The 20,638-nt window shown below is 43.9% G+C and overlaps 1 protein-coding gene across 1 annotated transcript in view; it reads left to right on the forward strand.

Moving 5' to 3' along the window:
- AIFM2 (AIF family member 2) overlaps positions 1 to 9,986 on the forward strand; it is a 66,256-nt gene extending 56,270 nt beyond the window's left edge. The window contains exons 8-9 of the mRNA XM_075347218.1: positions 9,292 to 9,492; positions 9,597 to 9,986. Of these exons, the coding sequence (XP_075203333.1) occupies positions 9,292 to 9,492; positions 9,597 to 9,751 (356 nt within the window). The 3' untranslated portion in view covers positions 9,752 to 9,986. The remainder of the gene's footprint in view (positions 1 to 9,291; positions 9,493 to 9,596) is intronic.
- The last annotated feature ends 10,652 nt before the right edge of the window (positions 9,987 to 20,638 follow it).

Genomic DNA, 20,638 nt, shown 5'->3' on the forward strand with positions numbered 1-20,638 from the left:
ATTGTGTAGTTAATGTATGATTTTTGTTATATATATATATAGTTTTATATATATATATATATTTATAGTTATATATATATATATAGTTATATATATAGTTATATATATAATATATATATATATATATATAGTTATATATATATATATATAGTTATATATATAGTTATATAGTTATATATATATATAGTTATATATATAGTTATATATATATATATAGTTATATATATAATATATATAAATATATATATATATAGTGTTATATATATATATATATATATATATATATATATATAGTTATATATATAATATATATATAGTTTAGTTTATATATATATATATATATATATAGTTATATATATATATATATATATAGTTATATATATATATATATATATATATAGTTATATATATATATATATATATATATATATATATTTTAGTTTATATATATATATATATATATATATATATATATATATATATAGTTATATATATATATATATATATATATATGTTGTTGTGTGTAGTTGTCAGTGTTTGTGTAGGGCACTGTAAATGTTCTGGGTGTTGTCTGGGTGTGGAGGTGTGTGAGAGCGGTGTTGTTTGTGTGTCGCGTTGTGTGTGGAGCGCTGTGTGTCTGCAGTGTTGTCTGTGTGTGGTGCTGTGTGTGTTGCGCAGTTTATGTGCGTGTGGGTGTGGGGTGCGTGTGTGTGTTTTGGGGGGGAGGTATGTTTTGTTCAATGTGTGTGTGTATATTTGTGTGTGTGCGGCGTTGTCTGTGTGTGTCGGTGTATGTGTAGGGGGGTGTTTGTGGTTCCCAGTGTGCAGTGCGTGTGTGGCGGTGTGTGTGTGTTTTGGGGGAGGTGTGCATCCCCCATCGTGCTCCATCCCCCATGCTGTGCACCCCCCATCGTGTTTCATCCCCCCATTCTGGGCATCCCCCATCGTGCTCCATCCCCCATGCTGCGCACCCCCCATCGTGTTTCATCCCCCCATTCTGGGCACCCCCCATCGTGCTCCATCCCCATGCTGCACCCATCCCCATGCTGCGAACCCCCATCCTGCTCCATCCCCCATGCTGCGCATCCCCCATCGTGCTCCATCCCCCATGCTGCGAACCCCCATCGTGCTCCATCCCCCATGCTGTGCACCCCCCATCGTGTTTCATCCCCCCATTCTGGGCACCCCCCATCGTGCTCCATCCCCCATACTGCACCCCCCATCGTGCTCCATCCCCCATGCTGCGTGCTGCGAACCCCCATCGTGCTCCATCCCCCATGCTGTGAACCCCCATCGTGCTCCATCCCCCATGCTGTGCACCCCCCATCGTGTTTCATCCCCCCATTCTGGGCACCCCCCATCGTGGTCCACCCCCCCATGCTGCATCCCCCATGCTGCACCCCCCATGCTGCACCCCCCATTGTGCTCCATCCCCCATGCTGCATATATTTGTGTGTGCAGCGTTGTCTGTGTGTGGGTGTCTGTATAGGGCAGATGTTTGTGGTTCCCAGTGTGTGTGTGTGTGTGTGTGTGTGTGTGTGGTGCAGCGCACTCCCCATCGTGCTCCATCCCCCATGCAGCGCACTCCCCATCGTGCTCCATCCCCTATGCTGCGCACTCCCCATCGTGCTCCATCCCCTATGCTGCGCACCCCCATCGTGCTCCATCCGCCATGCTGCGCACTCCCAAACGTGCTCCATCCACCATACTCCGCACTCCCCATCGTGCTGCATCCCCCATGCTGCGCACTCCCAAACGTGCTCCATCCGCCATGCTGTGCACTCTCAAACGTGCTCCATCCGCCATGCTGCGCACTCCCAAACGTGCTCCATCCGCCATGCTGCGCACTCCCAAACGTGGTCCTTCCGCCATGCTGCGCACTCCCAAACGTGCTCCATCCGCCATACTCCGCACTCCCCATCGTGCTGCATCCCCCATGCTGTGCACTCCCAAACGTGCTCCATCCGCCATGCTGCGCACTCCCAAACGTGCTCCATCCGCCATGCTGCGCACTCCCAAACGTGCTCCATCCGCCATGCTGCGCACTCCCAAACGTGCTCCATCCGCCATGCTGCGCACTCCCAAACGTGCTCCATCCGCCATGCTGCGCACTCCCAAACGTGCTCCATCCGCCATGCTGCGCACTCCCAAACGTGCTCCATCCGCCATGCTGCGCACTCCCAAACGTGCTCCATCCCCCATGCTGTGCACCCCCCATCGTGCTCCATCCCCCATGCTGCACCAGCATCAGCCTCTCTACCCGCAGCATCAGCCTCTCTACCCGCAGCATCAGCCTCTCTCCTCCCAGCATCAGCCTCTCTCCTCCCAGCATCAGCCTCTCTCCTCCCAGCATCAGCCTCTCTCCTCCCAGCATCAGCCTCTCTCCTCCCAGCATCAGCCTCTCTCATCCCAGCATCAGCCTCTCTCATCCCAGCATCAGCCTCTCTCATCCCAGCATCAGCCTCTCTCATCCCAGCATCAGCCTCTCTCATCCCAGCATCAGCCTCTCTCATCCCAGCATCAGCCTCTCTCCTCCCAGCATCAGCCTCTCTCCTCCCAGCATCAGCCTCTCTCCTCCCAGCATCAGCCTCTCTGTCCCCAGCATCAGCCTCTCTCATCCCAGCATCAGCCTCTCTTCTCTCAGCCTCCCCATCCCAGCCTTCCCCAGGATCAGCCTCTCTCCTCTCAGCCTCCTCCAGCACGCCGTGCTCCTCTGCCGACACTCACAGATCCGATCGCATACACTCTCACACACCCACACACACCCGATCGCATACACACACACACCCGATCGCATACACTCATGCACACACACACATACGATATTGCACATACGCGCTCATACTCACAACATCCGGAGATACCACATGCTTCTGGCCATGTGATCCTCCGGCAGGTCCTGGAAGCTCACAGCACAATATCGCCGCCGAGAAGCAAGCGATATCCCAGGATGTTGTGAGTGTGTGGATGCGATGTGATGTGTCTGTGAGGTGTGTGTGAGAGTGAGTGTGATCTGATGTGTGTGTGTGCTGTTATGTGTGTGCGTGTGTGTATTTTCCGCCGCTGCAGGACCTTGATGCGCTGGTAACTATGCTACCATGGTTACCAGCGTATCTCGTTCCCCGCTCGCACGGGAGCCCACACCAGCATACGCCGGCCAGCCCCAGCAATGCGAGGGTATGTGTCGGCTGGTTTGGCGGCGTACGCTGATGTGGGCTCCCAGGGGTACAGTACTCACCTGGTAGTCGTGGCTCCGTGACCGTGTCTGTTCGGGCAATACGTGGGGGGTGCGGGGCCAGAGCTAGCGTGCATTGCGTGAGGGGGGCGGGGCGTGGCCGAGTTGCCAATGCCTGCAGGGTGCCGGGGCGAGAGGCCAATCTGTGGGTGGGGCGGAGCCTGGGCGAGCGGCCGCCCAATCCGTGTGGGGGCGCAGCCTGGGCGAGCGGCCAATCCGTGCGGGGGGGCGGGGCCATGGCGAGCCCAGCGGCCAATCAGCTTTGTGTCACCTTAAGGACACAATTTTGGAGCAAGACAGACAGACAGACAGAATAAGGCAATTATATATATAGATAGACTTTCATTAAGTGTCTGTGTATATGTGCATGCAGCATAGTGTGAGTGTACTAATATACTCTGCTACCGTTGCTTTTTCCTGGATTCAGCACCATTCCGCTGATCTTCTCAGTGTTGTCACCGCTTTTCGTCCCAGAGAGTCTGTAGAGCAGTGATGTCACGGACAAGATCGGGATCTCAAAAAAACAAGGCTTCTTTAGTCCAAGTGAGCATTACCAGGTGAGATTTCACTGGGAGTGTGTACTTTTTCCTCCTTCTGATTCAGACTAATCATAAGCAGGCAGCAATAGACGGGTAGGAAGATCACACCCCCATGCTTACCTTAAGTAAATCTCTATGGTAATGCCTTTTTGGACTTAAAAATAAAAAAAATATTTGGATGCAAAATTTATTGATCACTAATATTGGAGAATCAATAAAGGGCCTACATAAAATATATACCGTATATATATATATTTATATAATATAAAAAGTATACCTCCTAGACTGACAGTCATGTGCTTGGCTGCAGCGGTAACATGTCCTAACAATCTCATGGACATTGGGAATATCAACACTGAAATCTCAGAAGTAGTGTCTATGTGAAGATAAGTGTGTGTGTGTGTGTGTGTGTGTGTGTGGTTGTGGTTCTCTTAAAGAAGTAAGAGGAAGGTTTTCCCCTCCTTTTTAACCCCTTAACGACCGCCGATACGCCTTTTAACGGCGACAAATTAGGATACGTCTTCCGATCCGCCGCTTTTTAACGGCGGTCGGAAAAAAGGGTCTAGCGCCCCCAGAGTCAGAAAAAATCCGGGGTCTCAGCTGCCGGGGGTAGCTGAGACCCTGGAGATCATGATTCTGGCCGGTTTTTCCGGTCCCCGCTCACCTGATGACCGGTATACACCGTATACCGATGATCAGGTTACAGTAAATGACCGCGCCGGTAAAAAATCATTTATCTCCCATCTGGCATAAACAAACATGTCAGATGGGAGCTAAATCTCATCCCCCAGTCCTCTCCGGTCCCCCGGTGTCGCCAAAGTGTCCCCCCACCCCCCCTTCCTCCCGATAATCTAACATGGCGCCGCACATACCGGCGCACACAGCAGCGCGCCGGCCGCATTTCCCCCTTTCCTATGGTTTCTGTCGCATGTGCTATGACACATACGACAGAAACCTGCTCCCCAGGCCCTGCCAGGTCACCCGCTATTCCCACCCCGGTGTTTCCCGGTGTCCCCCATACCTGTCAGCTCTGATCCCCCGCGGCCCCCTCCTCCTTCACAGTGCACGCCGGTCACACTGCAGAGCGCGGCTGACAGCTTCCTGTGTCTGACTCAGAGAGCTGGCTGCTGCTGCTCGCACTCTGCAGCTGTGACTCGGGGAGGGTGGGTGCAAATTCTTTGCACCCACTCTCCTCAAATGGAGGGTCTGCACTCCTAGAAAATGGGGGACACATTGCCTGAACGTCTAGAAGGTCCAGAATCACCGCGGGACCTTCACAATGGATTACAGGGACCCAATTTTTTTTCTTTTGTTTTTCTTTTCAATAAATTGGCCAAAAGAGGGAATGTTTTTGGGGAGTGTTTTTTAAAAATTTTTTTTGTTAATTTTTTTTTTATTACTGTCAATTAGTTATGTCTGGTATCAAATAGACGCCGTGACATAACTAATTGCTGGGCTTGATGCCAGGTGACATTACACATCTGGTATACCCCATTTATTACCCCGTTTGCCACCGAACCAGGGCGCGGGATGAGTTGGGGCGAAGCGCCAGGATTGGCGCATCTTATGGAAAGCAGTATATTCCTGCTGAAACGCGTAGTGTTAACAAGAGCTTTATTTTATCTGACTTAGACTGTCACAAATAAAGCATAATTTATTCACAAAGATAACCTGAGTTAATAGATCTATTACTAGCGCTAAAAAAGACCGGCTTCATCTATTCTCCAGGCACTGTGTACTAGACGCCGTGTCGCTGGATCATGGCCACATAGCCTAACAGTGAGAAGTTTGTTGCTACAGCAACATTTTTGTGAAGTACCTGTGGATTCAAAATGCTTACTATACTCCTGAATAAAATCCTTGAGGGGTCCAGTTTCCAAAATGGGAGTCACTTGTGGGGGTTTCTGCTGTATAGGTACCCAAGAGGCCCTGCTAATGTGACATGGTGCATGCAATTTATTTCAACTTTTCCAAAATTCAAATGGTGCTCCTTCCATTCCAAGCCTTCCCATTAATCCAAACAGAGGTTTTTGGCCACATATGGGGTATCCCTGCGCTCACAAGAAATTGGATAACAACCTTTGGGGTTTTGTTGTTGCTTCTTGAAAAAGTGAGAAATGTGATGCTAAAGAAACATTTTTGTGAAAAAAATGAAAATTTTCAATATGGCAACCTAAGCTTATCAAATTCTGTGAAGTATTTGTGGATTCAAAATGCTCAATATACACCTAGATAAAAGCCTTGAGGTGTCTTGTTTCCAAAATGGGGTCACTTGTGGGGGACCACCACTGTTTAGGCACTTTAGGGGCTTTCCAAATGTGACATAGCGTCCACTAATTATTCCATCCAAATGTTCAGTCAAATGGCACTTTTTCCCTTCCGAGCCCTGCTGTGCACCCAAACAGTTGATTTCCACCACACATAAGGTATCAGCATACTCAGGAGAAATTGCACAATAAATTTTATGCTGCTTTTTTTCCTTTTACTCTTGTTAAAAAAAAAAGCTATGTGGTTGAAGTAACAATTTTGTGGTAAAAATGTATTTTTTTTTATTTTCACAGCTCAACGTTATAAACTTCTGTGAAGCACCTGGGGGTTCAGGGTACTCACCAAACATCTAGATAAATTCCTTGAGGGGTCTATTTTCCAGAATGGGGTCACTTGTGGGGGACCTCCACTGCTTAGGCACCTCAGGGGCTCTCCTAATGCAACATGACGTCCGCAATTGATTCCAGCCAATTTTGCAGTCAAATGGCGCTCCTTCCCTTCCGAGCCCTGTCATGCACCCAAACAGTTGATTTCCACCACATATAAGATATCACCAAACTCAGGAGAAATTGCACAATAAATTTCATGGTGATTTTTTTCCTGTTGCCCTTGTGAAAAAAAAAGCTACCTGGTTGAAGTAACAATTTTGTGGTAAAATTTTATTTTTTTATTTTCATGGCTCAACGTTATAAACTTCTGTGAAGCACCTGGGGGTTCAGGGGACTCACCAAACATGTAGATAAATTCCTTGAGAGGCCTAGTTTCCAATATGGGGGCACTTGTGGTGTTTTTTTGCTGTTTACGTACCCTAGGGGTCCTCCAAATGCGACATGGTGCCCGCAACCTTTTTCAGCCAAATTTCCTTTACAAAATTCAAATATTGCTCCTTTCATTCCAAACCCTCCCATTTGTCCATACAAAGGTTTCAGACCACATGTGAGGTATCACCACGCTCATAAAAAAGTGGGTAACAAAGATTTGGATCAAATTTTTGGAATTACCTCTTGAAAAAAAGAGAGAATTGATGCTAAAGCAACATTTTTGAGAAAAAAAATGACAATTTTCAATATGACAACGTAACGTTATAAAAACCTGTGAAGTACCTGTGGGACCAAAATGCTCAGAATACCCCTCGATAGAAGCCTTAAGGGGTCTAGTTTCCAAAATGGGGTCACTTGAGGGGGGTTCCTGCTGTTTAGGTACCTTAGGGGATCTGTAAATGCAACATGGTGCCCGCAATCTGTTTCAGCCAACTTTGCTTTCCAAAATTCAAATATTGCTCCTTTCGTTCCAAGCTCTCCCATTTACCCAAACAAAGGTTTCTGACCACATGTGGGGTATCGGCGCGCTCATAAGAAAGTGGGTAACAAAGTGTGAGGTCCAAGTTTTGTTACCTCTTGAAAAATTAAGAAAATTAGTGCTAAAGCAACATTTTTAGGTAAAATGTTAAATTTTATTTTTTTTCATTCCACATGACTTTAGTTCCTGTGAAGCACCTGAAGGGTTAATAAACTTCTTGAATGTGGTTTTGAGTACCTTGAGGGGTGCAGTTTTTAGAATGGTGTCACTTTTGGGTATTTTCTGTCACCTAGGCCTCTCGAAGTCACTTCAAATGGGATGTGGTCCCTAAAAAAATGGTTTTGTAAATTTTGTTGAAAAAATGGGAAATTGCTGATGAACTTTGAACCCTTCTATCTTCCTAACCTCAAAAAATTTTGTTTCAAAAATTGCGCTGATCTAAAGTAGACAAGTGGGAAATGTTATTTATTAACTATTTTGTGTGACATAACTCTCTAGTTTATGGGCATAAAAATTAAAAATTTGAAAATTGCAAAATTTTTATTTTTTTTGTCAAACTTCAGATTTTTTTCACAAATAAAATAAAAAAATATCATCCTATATTTACCTCTAACATGAAGCCCAATATGTCACGAAAAAACAATCTCAGAATCACCGGGATCCATTGAAGCGTTCCAGAGTTATAACCTTATAAAGTGACACTGGTCAAAATTGCAAAAAATGGCCTGGGCATTAAGTACAAAACTGGCTTCGTCCTTAAGGGGTTAAAGATGATGGTAATCTATGCTGTTGTTTACAACACAATCCTCCAAGCTCAATGATTGGCTGCAGCGGCGATGGGTGTAGTAGTTGTGATGTCACCACGGTAGCCAAAACACTGGGGCTTGAGCAGCAGCAGGGAGATGACACTAAACCAAGGGAGAGTGATTGATTACTGTCTCTATTTTTTTTTCTTTTTTGTATTATCTAATCAGTTGGGATCCACTTCTCTAATGCCCCCGTCACACACTGCGAGATTGCTATCGATATCTCTGTGTGTGAAAAGCAGCAGCGAGTGGGCCCCTGGTGCGAGGTCACTGATCGTGACAAAACGATCAGGACCATTTTTTGCTTGTTGGTCTCCCACTGTGCAGCACACATCGGCATATTTGACGGCGGGAGACCAACGAGCGCCAAGCGTCGGACTGACTACCAGAGGAATCTCCAGTATTGCCAGGCCTGGATTTAGTTACCTGCTTTGCACTCCTGAGCTCTCACAGCAGCCTAGACTGCACCGCGGGCACCGAGTGATTGATTCCCTGGCGATTAAGGTTCAGTTCATGACAGCTGAAGACATGCCGTGCTGATCTCCGGTGCACTCAACTGAACTCTGGATTGCACCCCGGCCTGTCCGCAGCTGCTATGAACTGAACCGCGATCGTCGGGGAATCAATCACTCGGCGCTTGCGGTGCAGTCCTGCAAACTTTGAGATCAGACCAGGCTGCATCTGAGAGCTCCGGAGTGCAAAGCAGGTAACTGAATCTAGGCCTGGCATTACAGGAAATTCCTCTGGTAGCCAGCAGGGAGTCGTCGTTACACGGGTGGCTGTTGGCTGATCTCTGATCGCTGTGGAGATCTGCCTGATTGAAAGCTCACCAGCGACCATGTAGCGATGTTCCAGCGATCCCTGCCAGGTCGGATCGCTGGTCGGATCACTGGTGCGTCGCTACGTGTAACGGGACCCTAATTATGGAAAACCCCTTTAAGTTTGCTGTCTGGAAACTCTTCATTTTGTTGTGATCTATAATTACTAGTAGTTTTGTGGAGGAGATGTAAGTAGGCATTTCCAAATAAAATGTGCTACAGTTATATAATATATGATAGTGACAAGTCTCATGCTGTGTAAGTCTTTCTTACTTTTCTATTATGGTTAATTAGAATTTTTTATAAATAACTTTCTTGTCATTTAGGTGATAAGGTGTTAAGCAACGGAGCGTTGAAAGTGACCGATTATCTTCAAGTGGAAGGATATAATAATATTTATGCAGTTGGAGACTGTGCAGATTTACGTGAACCTAAAATGGCCTATCATGCTGGCTTACATGCCCAGATTGCTGTAACCAACATCATCCACAGTCTCACAGATAAACCGCTGAAGACCTACAAAACAGGTACCATGGGCTCAACAACCCCAAATCTTTTCTGTTTGTCTTCTGGGTAGTAGATCATTTGTGATCATTTGTGACAAGTGCAAATTTTCTTTATCTCTTTTTAGGTCCTGTCACTATGCTAGTGTCTATGGGTCGAAACGATGGAGTCGGCCAGTTGAATGGTTACTACGTGGGACGTTGTCTTGTCACTTTATTGAAAAGCAGAGATGTCTTTGTTTCAAAAAGCTGGAAGGAAATGGGACAGAAGATGCCAAAATAACTTCATTTTTTTAATTTATTTTTTAGACTGCTACCTCAAAGTAACTGCACTTTAATATGTATTGTATAGAGAATATTACCATGTAAGTGTTTAATACAAATGCCAAACGTATACCATTCGTGTAAATGCTGTTGTCAAGCCGAAGATGAAAAATCTAGATTGAGGAGGTTTTCCACCCTTGATTTTTTTATTTTAATCATGCTGCAAGTTTAATAAAATAGTTTACTAATAAAAAAACCCATGTTCACCTACTAAACCGCTCCTCTTCTAGTTTTACTCTGTTCCCTCTCCACTCTCTATGTAGGAATGTGACCTTTACAATCAATTACTGACCTCAGTGGTGACCAAAGTGTCACTGCTGTAACCAGAAAAGGATATACAGAAACAAGCAGTGTGTATACCCCAAGATGTGTATTTTTTTTGAGGATTTATACTCATGGGCATAATGGACGCAGAGCCCGCCCTGCAGAGAAGCAGCCAGCTCCTCAGTGAGAGAGGAGCTGTGCTGTTCCTGTACTAGTTTTAATACAAGTTGCCAGGCAGTAGTTGGCTCCGTCCCTCCAGCCTCTTCCTGCCTGTGACCTTGGGCTCTGAGGCTCAGAGTCTGCCGCGTCTTCTACAATGTGTGGAATGTGGATGCATGTCAGCCATTTCAGTGTCTTGCTCTCCTCCACTGCAATAGCTCTGTAGGTGGCACTAGTAGAAGGGGGGCTCCAAAGGAGCACAATGCGTCCAAAAGTGAGTGCTAGAGCTCCCTGAATGATGTCTCTAGCCTCACTACCCTCTTCTGTTCTCCACCTATCCTCCTATTTGCCCCTCACAGCTGCACTTTCCTGCCCCTCTCTCTCACTACCCTCATCTCTCTACCTATCCTATTTGCCCCTCACAGCAGTACTCTCCTGCCCCCTCACCCACTCCCTCTTCTCTCCTCCACCTATCCTCCTATTTGCCCCTCACAGCTGCAATCTTCTGCCCCCCCTCCCCTACTACCTTCTTCACTCCTCCACCTATCCTCCTATTTGCCCCTCACAGCTCCACTCTCCTGCCCCCTTCCCCCACTTCCCTTTTTTCCTCCACCTATCCTCCTATTTGCCCCTCACAGCTGCATTCTCCTGCCCCTTTCCCCACTACCCTCTTCTCTCCTCCACGTATTCTCCTATTTGCCCCTCACAGCTGCACTCTCCTGCCCCCTCCCCTACTTCCCTCTTCTCTCCTCCACCTATTCTACCTATTGGCATGGTAGTTTTGCAAAATCTGTGCTCCAAAAGTCAAGTGGCAGTTCTCTTCCAGCTGTATGCCCAAACCAATGTTATTGGTATGAAAGGCAAAAGATTAGAGCACACTTTAGGAGATTTTAAAACCAATAAGCACAGTACTATATAATACTGAGTGGACTTTCCACTTTTGTACAACTTGGGCACAACATATTGGACACTGAAATTGCTTATCTGTGGAAAAAAATCACCGGTTTTACTTTTCATCTTCGGTGCACATTAATTTCCAAAAACTGTAATTTCAAAATTTCACTACTCCACCAATTCAATTTCTCAATGTATGTACTGTAGATTCTAAAAATGGGCATTTTCTTTGGGGTTTCCACATTATTAATACCTCAGTGGTTCTGCAATCGCAACATGTAAAGGAAAAACCAATACAAAAAAATATGTACTCCAAAACCCAAATTGCACAACAAAATAAATAGTCCATTTTCTCCTATTATCCTGGTGAAAATGTACAAGTTGGGGTTAAAGCAATATTTTTGTGAGAAAAAAGTAGTGATGGGCTAGTGTGCTCTCTACTGCTCGATACTCGATCAAACATCGGGGTACTAGGATATACTCATTACTCAATCGAACATCACTGGTGTTTGAGTGTCATGCTCAAATCCTTACCCCACATGTTTTGCGGCTTTTAGACAGCCAATCATATGATTCCACTTGTTTATGACTCATGCGAGTCTCACATTGCATCACCCGTCATTGCTGCACATTCTCCTGAAAGGAGCGGGTCGATTGCATGTGCAGCTGCATGCTGGTGTCCGGAGAGTGTCAGGCCGTGCCGGGTGATACTGATGTGAGACTCGCAGGAGTCATATGCAAGTGGAACCATATCCTCAGCCTGCTTCTTGCTCTGTATAGTCTCTTTTCTGTACAGAGCAATGTAGCAGAGCTGACATTGCTCTCCCTGTGGATTATATCGGACTAAGGATTTTTTTTTTATAATACAGATGGAGTCTCTAAATGTTTTTTTTGTTTTGTTTCTAATTTTTTTGTGTTGTGTTTTTTTTTGTTTTGTTTCTTATTGTTTACTAGAAATTCATGGTGGCCATGTCTAATTTAGCATGACACCATGAATTTCAGTCTTGGTACCAGCTGATAATACAAAGTTGGCTGGCCCTAACGCCTTCATTACCCAGCATGCCACCGCCATCAGGGCCACTGGACGAGCCAGGGAAAGCTCCAGAAAACAGTGCTTCTATGAATGGACCATTTTCTGAGGTGGCTGGGGGCTGCCAATTCACAGCAGGTGAGGCCCAGACAGCTTGGGGCACCCTACGCTGAGGATTACAGCCCCCCGCTGCCTGGTTTTACCTGGCTGGCCATCAAAATATAGCGGGAGCCACCACAGTTTTGTTTTTTTTTTAAATATTTTTTTAAATAATTAAAAAAAATATTGAGCTTCTCTGAATTTAGATTACCAGCCAAGGTTAAGCCAGTCAGCGGGGGCTGGCAGACCGTAGATGTTAGCTTTATCTGCGCTAAGAAGCAAAGTAGAGGGAAGCCCCTTAATTTAATTATTTAAAAAAAAAAAATAAAAAAAATGCATGGGCTCCTGCCGTATTTTGATTGCCAGTCAGGTAAAACCAGGCACCTGGGGGCTGGGATTTTCAGCATGGTAAGGGCCAAGCGTTCTGGGCCCCCCATGCTAAAAATCACAGCCCACAGCCACCCCTGGAAATAATGCATTGTTTCTTAGCGCCATTTCCAGGCACTTTACCCGACTCATCCAGCGGCCCTGATGGCAGTGGCATGCTGGGTAATAAAGAGGTTAATACCAGCTTTGTACTGGTACTAAGCCCGAAATTCATGGTTTCATGCCAAATTAGACATGGCCACCATGAATTTCTAGTAAACAATAAAAAGAAAAACACAACATATAAAAAAATTATTAGAAATAAAACAAAAAATACATTTAGTCTACATCTTTATTATAAAAAAAATCCTTAGTCCGACGTAGTCCACAGGGAGAGCAATGTCAGCTCTGCTTCATCGCTCTGTACAGACAAGCATCTCTACAGAGAGAGAGAAGCAGGCTAACAGTGATTAGTCAAAGTTCAATCGAGTCCAAACATCAGGGGGTTCACCCATCACTAGTTTTGAGCACTTTGAGGTGTGCAGTTTTTAAAATGGTGTCACTTTAGGGTATTTTCTGTCATTTAAATCCCTGAAAGTCACTTTAAATGGGATGTGGTTCCTAAAATTTGATTTTGTAAATTTTGTTTGAAAAATGAGGAGTTGCTGATAAAATTTTAACCCTTCTAACTTCGTAACAAAAAAAAGTTACACAAATAGTACTGATGTAAAGTAGATATGTGGCAAATGGCAAATGTTATTTATTAACTATTTTGTGTGATATAACTATCTGGTTTAAGGGCATAAAAATTCAAAGTTTGAAAACTGGAAAAGTTTGAAAGTTTATGCTAAATTTTTGATATGTTAATAACATAACATAACAATCTCCGTATCACTGGAATATATTCAACCTTTCCAGCGTTATTACCTCATAAAGAGACACTGGTCAGAATTGAATTGGCCTGGAAAGGAAGGTGAAAACAGGCTCAGGGTGAAATAGTTAAAAAGGCTGTTTTTGCATTGCAGACCTCAAAACGTGTTCATTTGACTCCAAGGGGGAAGTTATGCTATCCTACACATATTTTCTAGGCATGTGTGTCATGTAACACGTGGGGTACATACTGTATGAATTAATTACTAAAATAAATTATTTTAAGGGTTACTATTATTGGCTACATTTGGTATTAGTTACAAACTTTGTGGGAATAATATTGGTGCGTACATTGAGTGATTATTGTTGCTTATATCGCAAACATGCACCACAAATTTAGACTAGATCCTAATATAATTTACAGTTAAATACTTGAACAAGCTTGAAGTTAAACTTTGAGAAATTAGTAAAAATAGAAGATAAACTCAGCCAGATAATTGCCAAATTGTAATTTATTCAGTCAGCTCATGACTATAAACCATGAAAAATGTATACATAAAGGTTTAACTAAAAATAAAATAATCAAAAAATAACAAAATATATACAACAGGTAATGCTAAAATGCAATACTCCACTTGGGTGATGGGAAAATGCTGTACAGTACAAATGACATAACTGTAAAATAGACATTATAGATATATAAAGAAAAGAAATCACATGTATCTGAATTAAACCTTCACTCTCTGGAGACACAGTTGGCAGTCCTTCATTTCATCTGTGAATTATTTCAGAATTAATACCATGTTATTTAATTTAGAAGTGCTAGACAAGAATCCTGTAGAGCGTGTCTCGCCAGATGAGTAGATCGAATATAAAATGTGATACTGACGGCCGTGTTTTCTACAAATATAACACAAAACTGCTTTAGAAGTCTAACTGATTGCAAATAGCTTTTTTTCAAAGCCTATCATACTTGAGTGTCAAAAGTGCACGGAGAGGTCATGGCCTCTGTCCCGGTAACATTGCCAAAACCAGAATGTGACCACACACAGCTTTGTAGAAAGGAATAGGTATGCAAAGGCATCCTTGATGAATGAGCTGACCACATGGAACAATACCTTCTTAGTAGAGTTGGAAGCACACTTGCAGATTTTGAGGCAGTGTTTAAACTACACATAATGGATAATGGAGGAAAAAAAAGTTCCCACAGTCTTTCTTTTAAATTGACTGTGAAGTGGAAGTGCAGCTCACTTGTATTGCAATCAACTCCTTGGACGGAAGCACGGTAATGCATGTGAGTATGTGGCGAATGATCTAAGGAAGGATATCCAGCACTCCAAAAATGGACTTAGGCGGGCTTTGCACACTACGACATCGCAGCTGCGATGTCGGTGGGGTCAAATCGAAAGTGACGCACATCCGGGGTCGCAGTCGATATCTTAGTGTGTAAATCCTTGTTGATACGATTAACGAGCGCAAAAACGTCCAAATCGTATCATCGGTGTAGCGTCGGTCATTTCCATAATTTCGGAAGTACCGATGTTACGATGTTGTTCCTTGTTCCTGCGGCAGCACACATCGCTGTGTGTGAAGCCGCAGGAGCGAGGAACATCTAACTGCGTCCTGTGGCTCACGCCGGGTATGCGGAAGGAAGGAGGTGGGCGGGATGTTTATGTCCCGCTCATCTCCGCCCCTCCGCTTCTATTGGCCGCCTGCCGTTTGACGACGCTATGATGCCGAACGAACCGCCCCCTTAATAAGGAGGCGGTTTGCCGGCCAGAGCGACGTCGCAGGGCAGATGAGTGCATCTGAAGCTGCTGTAGCGATAATGTTCGCTACGGCAGCTATCACCATGATATCGCAGCTGCGATGGGGGCGGGGACTATCGCGCACGGCAACACAGCATCGGCTTGCGATGTCGTAGTGTACAAAGTGCCCCTTAGGATAGGTCATCAATGTCTGATTGGCCAGGGTCCAATACCCAGCATCACTGATTATGATTAGCTGTTCTCAGTGCTGGCGGTGGCAGCAGGTGGCTAGAAATGCCCAGTTCGGGAGATGCCATGCCTTCTGATAGAAGCTGCGGTTGGGTACTGCATATCCGCCTCCTATTGGTTTGAATGGGAGGCGGATCTACAGTACTAGTAGCAAGTATGCGCCTGACAGTGGTCACTGTCAAGATGTATGCCAAGGCATCTGTCCACAAAAGGGAACCATTCTAAAGAACCGTAAGATATGTTTCGTTGCAGTGGCTTCTTTTTCTCCACACTGGTTGTCCCATGTCAATTTTACAAATAGCCTGAAGAACACTTTTAAGTATTCTAATAGTATTTCTTTAATGCTATATTTTCTGCATATACAGGTTCATAGATGTCAGATCACCTAATAAACTTTCCCTAATCACAAATTGAAAAGTCAAACCAGCATCTGACTGCATTATACTGGTGAACAGAGGCAACACCTGGCTGACTTGTCGGATTGCTCCGTGGCTTTGTGCCTTGAGGCAATATTTTAGCTTCTTATCAGTATCATTACTATTGATGGTATATAGAAGTCACCTGGGTTGGATATAACAAGGACAGGACACTAACTTCAGCTCCAAGCAGCTTTTCTGCACTATGTTTCCCAGTTGGACATGGATGTAATAAACATATGAAAGATAAACAACAATTGCAGAAAATGTGCAAAACTATTATAAAATCACCAAACATTGGACATGTATTAAATATCTTTTTATATTTCTGGATATTTTCTCTATATTTAAAATACTAACGCAATGCGCTCTTATGCAAAGAAAAGTATAATACAGTTACATTTAATATACTACATCTTTGTAAATAATACAAGAAAACAATAGAAAATGTGACAAAATGAACGCAAAAATAAGAATTCTGCTAAAAGAAAATATTCTGCTAATTCATCAAAGGAAATATTTCAATGATTTTGCTTCCCCCCCTTAGGCTCTGTCAATACAAGTATTGTCTAATACATTAAAGGGAAGATATCTCAATGTGGTCACATGAGTGGGGTAAAGGTGCCACAAACCTTACTTTCATTACTGGCATAACAAATCATGAACCTGTTGCACAACATATTATAAGCCACAGTCTTAGGGTAATTTATCACCCTCGTACATGGGATCTTTTTTCTAACACAGTTCTATTCTGTAATAACATGGCCAAAAATGTAGACGTGTCACTTTTTGGTGCTGTGAGCGTCCATGGCTACACCCGCACTTTATCAGGCAACAATCTAACATTATTTTGAAACTTTAGTCCACATTAACTATTTAGTATAAAAGTTCATAGATGACTCAGTTTATTCTTATGAATTACTACTATTGCATCACTAGCATTACAACCGGTCTATGTGTGTTCCAAGTCTAAAGATTAATGCACAGACTCTTAAGAAGTTTGTATAGTGGCAAGTAAAGTGCCCACAGGTTTGTACCATGAGATCCTTGGCACCTTGTGTGGTTATTTGCTTGGATTTGTATTAATAACTTTGTAACAAAGCATCCAATGGCCTTGGCTTGAATAAGAATCTGTGGGAACTTCCGTAGGCTTCTGTATAAATTTGAAGACATACGTAGGGTTCGAATAGGACTATAGATCTCTCGATGGCAATGTGTATGAAGCTACAGATGTGTCTTCCTTAACTTGGCTCTGAGACATGGGCGACTTTTTATAGCATTAATGATAATGACTGATTTTTGCTATCAAGTGATAGAAGGAATAGATATAATTGCAAGCAACTCAATGTATTGCTTTTGACTTTACAGCTTGAGAGTCAAGGTCAATCATTAGTGCTACAAAAGTCTTCATATAGTCCAGCCCTTAACTTCACAATCCTGAGACATATGGTACAAGATGTTTGGCAAACATTGAAAGCATGTGTCTGATACATGCCTTTAAGGGTGCTGTCTATGGACCATCTATCACTAGAGATGAGCGAACATTTTGAAATTTGAATTTGCCATGTTTGAATATATTGCAAAAAAGCTGCATATTTTACCACAAAACATGCAACTCCATTTAACAGAACTAGTGACGAGTGGGCACTACTATGCTTGGGTGCTCGGTACACGTAACAAGCAGTTGATGCTTGGATGGGCGTGACTCAAGTTCCCAAGTATAATGTAAGTCAAGGGGAGACTCAGGAGATTTCTCGAAAAAATGCTTGAGTTTCACATTGATTTCCATTGTGGTCTGTACTTGAGTCACACCCATACGAATGTCCAACTGCTCGTTACTAATACCGAGCACCCGAGCATGGTAGTGCTCGCTCATCACTAGTTTTGAGTACCGAGCACCTGAGCATGGTAGTGCTCGCTCATCACTAGTTCTGAGTACCGAGCACCCGAGCATGGTAGTGCTCGCTCATCACTAGTTCTGAGTACCGAGCACTCGAGCATGGTAGTACTCACTCATCACTAGTACTGAGTACCAAGAACCCGAGCATGGCAGTGCTCACTCATCACTAGTTCTGAGTACCGAGCACCAAAGCATGGTAGTGCTCACTCATCACTAGTTCTGAGTACCGAGCACCCGAGCATGGTAGTGCTCGCTCATCACTAGTTCTGAGTGCCGAGCACCCGAGTATGGTAGTGCTCACTCATCCCTAGTTCTGAGTACCGAGCACCCGAGCATGGTAGTGCTCGCTCATCACTAGTTCTGAGTACCGAGCACCCGAGCATGGTAGTGCTCGCTCATCACTAGTTCTGAGTACCGAGCACTCGAGCATGGTAGTACTCACTCATCACTAGTACTGAGTACCAAGAACCCGAGCATGGCAGTGCTCACTCATCACTAGTTCTGAGTACCGAGCACCAAAGCATGGTAGTGCTCACTCATCACTAGTTCTGAGTACCGAGCACCCGAGCATGGTAGTGCTCGCTCATCACTAGTTCTGAGTGCCGAGCACCCGAGTATGGTAGTGCTCACTCATCCCTAGTTCTGAGTACCGAGCACCCGAGCATGGTAGTGCTCGCTCATCACTAGTTCTGAGTACCGAGCACCTGAGCATGGTAGTGCTCGCTCATCACTAATTGTAACCTAATAACTATTTAGCATGCCATCTTCAACTAATTTCTAAACCCTATTTGACATTTTAAAACTGTGGCACATTGATATATCTGCCCTTATATGTATTATTATACTATACAATAGATCTGAATTTATTACTATTCCCAGAAATATGGAATTGGTGAGCACACAATTAAAAATACAACATGATCCAGAATGATCATTTAAAATGAGTAGGCTTTCTTATATAGATTCCTCTGCCATTATCCAAACATGTAAACAGAGAAACATAGAGCATATCTGAATATTTAATTTGATGAATAAGTAAAGCACAAGTGATGGACATTTATTTATTTAGCTGCTTTAATGCCCAGAATGGATGTACAGATATACTTTGGGAAAGTTTCAGATATTAAAAGACAACCGAAATTAGTGCGATAATGCAGGAATTAATAAATATTACCAAACTCGGAAACAGTTTACTGAGAGCTTAAATGTTGTGTGTGGGAGTGAAACCTTTATTATTTGGGAAAGGCTGCAGCAGAGATCATTAGGAATTTATCTACACTTAGTAAACTTTTATAGCTTCATTTCTTTAGTGTAAAGCACAGACCCTATGATCTCTTACATAATTTGCTTCTCTTAATGTTCATACACTTGTGCCTACTGGTGAGTTCTGGTGGATGTACACTTGTGACTTTGTATCAGACCCACTTGAAAAGTGGCTACTAAAGAAACAGAGCATATGGCTTATGAAATATTCTGAGAAAAAACTACTAATGACGTCTGCTGATTTTGCCTTTTTCAGTTATTGCATATGGTTTTAAAGGGAGTCAGTTACCCCAATATGCATTTTAAATGGGCTATACAGTGTTGTAGAGGACTTAGCCCCTATAAAATCATTCTAGCACTGTGCCAGTTACTGATATAGTGCCTTAGAAAAGAACTTTTAATTCATATACAAATGAGGAGGCTTCTGTGCACTTTTGGCATAGCCAACAGTTTAGTGCACCATTACGCCTCCTGATTTGTATATTTGGGCCTTCCTCTTCTTCTGATTGACAGTGCTCACTTTTCAGAGTGACCATTGTCTGAATGATGCCAGTGAGTTTGCTCAGGCATGCGTTCTCCTCCCTGTCTTCTTTATTCTGCACTTCCAGGTGTATTAGCGTAGTGAGCGGCGTCATAAAAAAGGAGAAATAAAAGAGAACGAGAGTGGCCATGGTGTGCATGTGTGGCTGCGCAGATGCTGACCGCATTCAGACAGTGTTTTCTATGGGAGGCAAGTACTGTTAGTCAGAAGCAGAGGAAGGGCCTCAATATGCATAGCAAAATGGGGATAGAAAACCAAATGAAAGAAGGATGAGGAGAATGATCATGAACAGGCTAGGTGAAAGAGAGACCACAGTTATGTTTTTTCTTTGGGTTACTATGTGACTACTATCAATGGGGCAATGACTAAGTTACAGCTTGCTTTCAGGATACCCTCTGAAAGAAAGGGTTTCCTCGTCGGTCCACTCACTATGCATCTGCTGGGCTCGATTGATATTTTGCCAGGGTCAATTCAAGATATAGGCTCATAGCTTATAAGTTTAGCAATATTTATTAAACTATTTTTTCATGTGTATTTTGTTAATTCTGCCACTAAAGGGAACGTGTCATGTCCTCCGTACCCCCAGAATCACCATCAGCTGTGTACCTATCTAAATTCCCTTCCTAACGGTCCCTGCATCTAGTAGCAGACATTAACAGATCCTTAGAAAAAGTATTTTTAAAGTCCGTTTATTATATTCAAATTACCCCTTGACTAGTTGATGGGGCGATAGTTCCCTAGACTAGTCAGCTCCCCTAGCATGTTATCATGGCCCTGTGGGAGTGATAACGTGACTTAAAAGAGCTGCCATCATGGACAGTGCTGTACAAAGCTCGCGCATGCACTTGGCTTTCTTCCCTGAGATCATTGTGCTTCTGAAGCCTGGCTTCAGAGAGGTGGACTGAGCATGAACGGACGTCTTCTGAAGACTTCTGGTCATGTGCAATGTGCCTCTCTGAAGCTGGGATGCGTACCCCTGGCTTCAGAAGCTCAGTGATGTGAGGGAATACAGCCGTGCGCATGCGCGAGCTTTGTACATTACGATCG

Source organism: Anomaloglossus baeobatrachus, chromosome 5, assembly GCF_048569485.1.
Source record: "Anomaloglossus baeobatrachus isolate aAnoBae1 chromosome 5, aAnoBae1.hap1, whole genome shotgun sequence".
NCBI lineage: Eukaryota > Metazoa > Chordata > Amphibia > Anura > Aromobatidae > Anomaloglossus > Anomaloglossus baeobatrachus.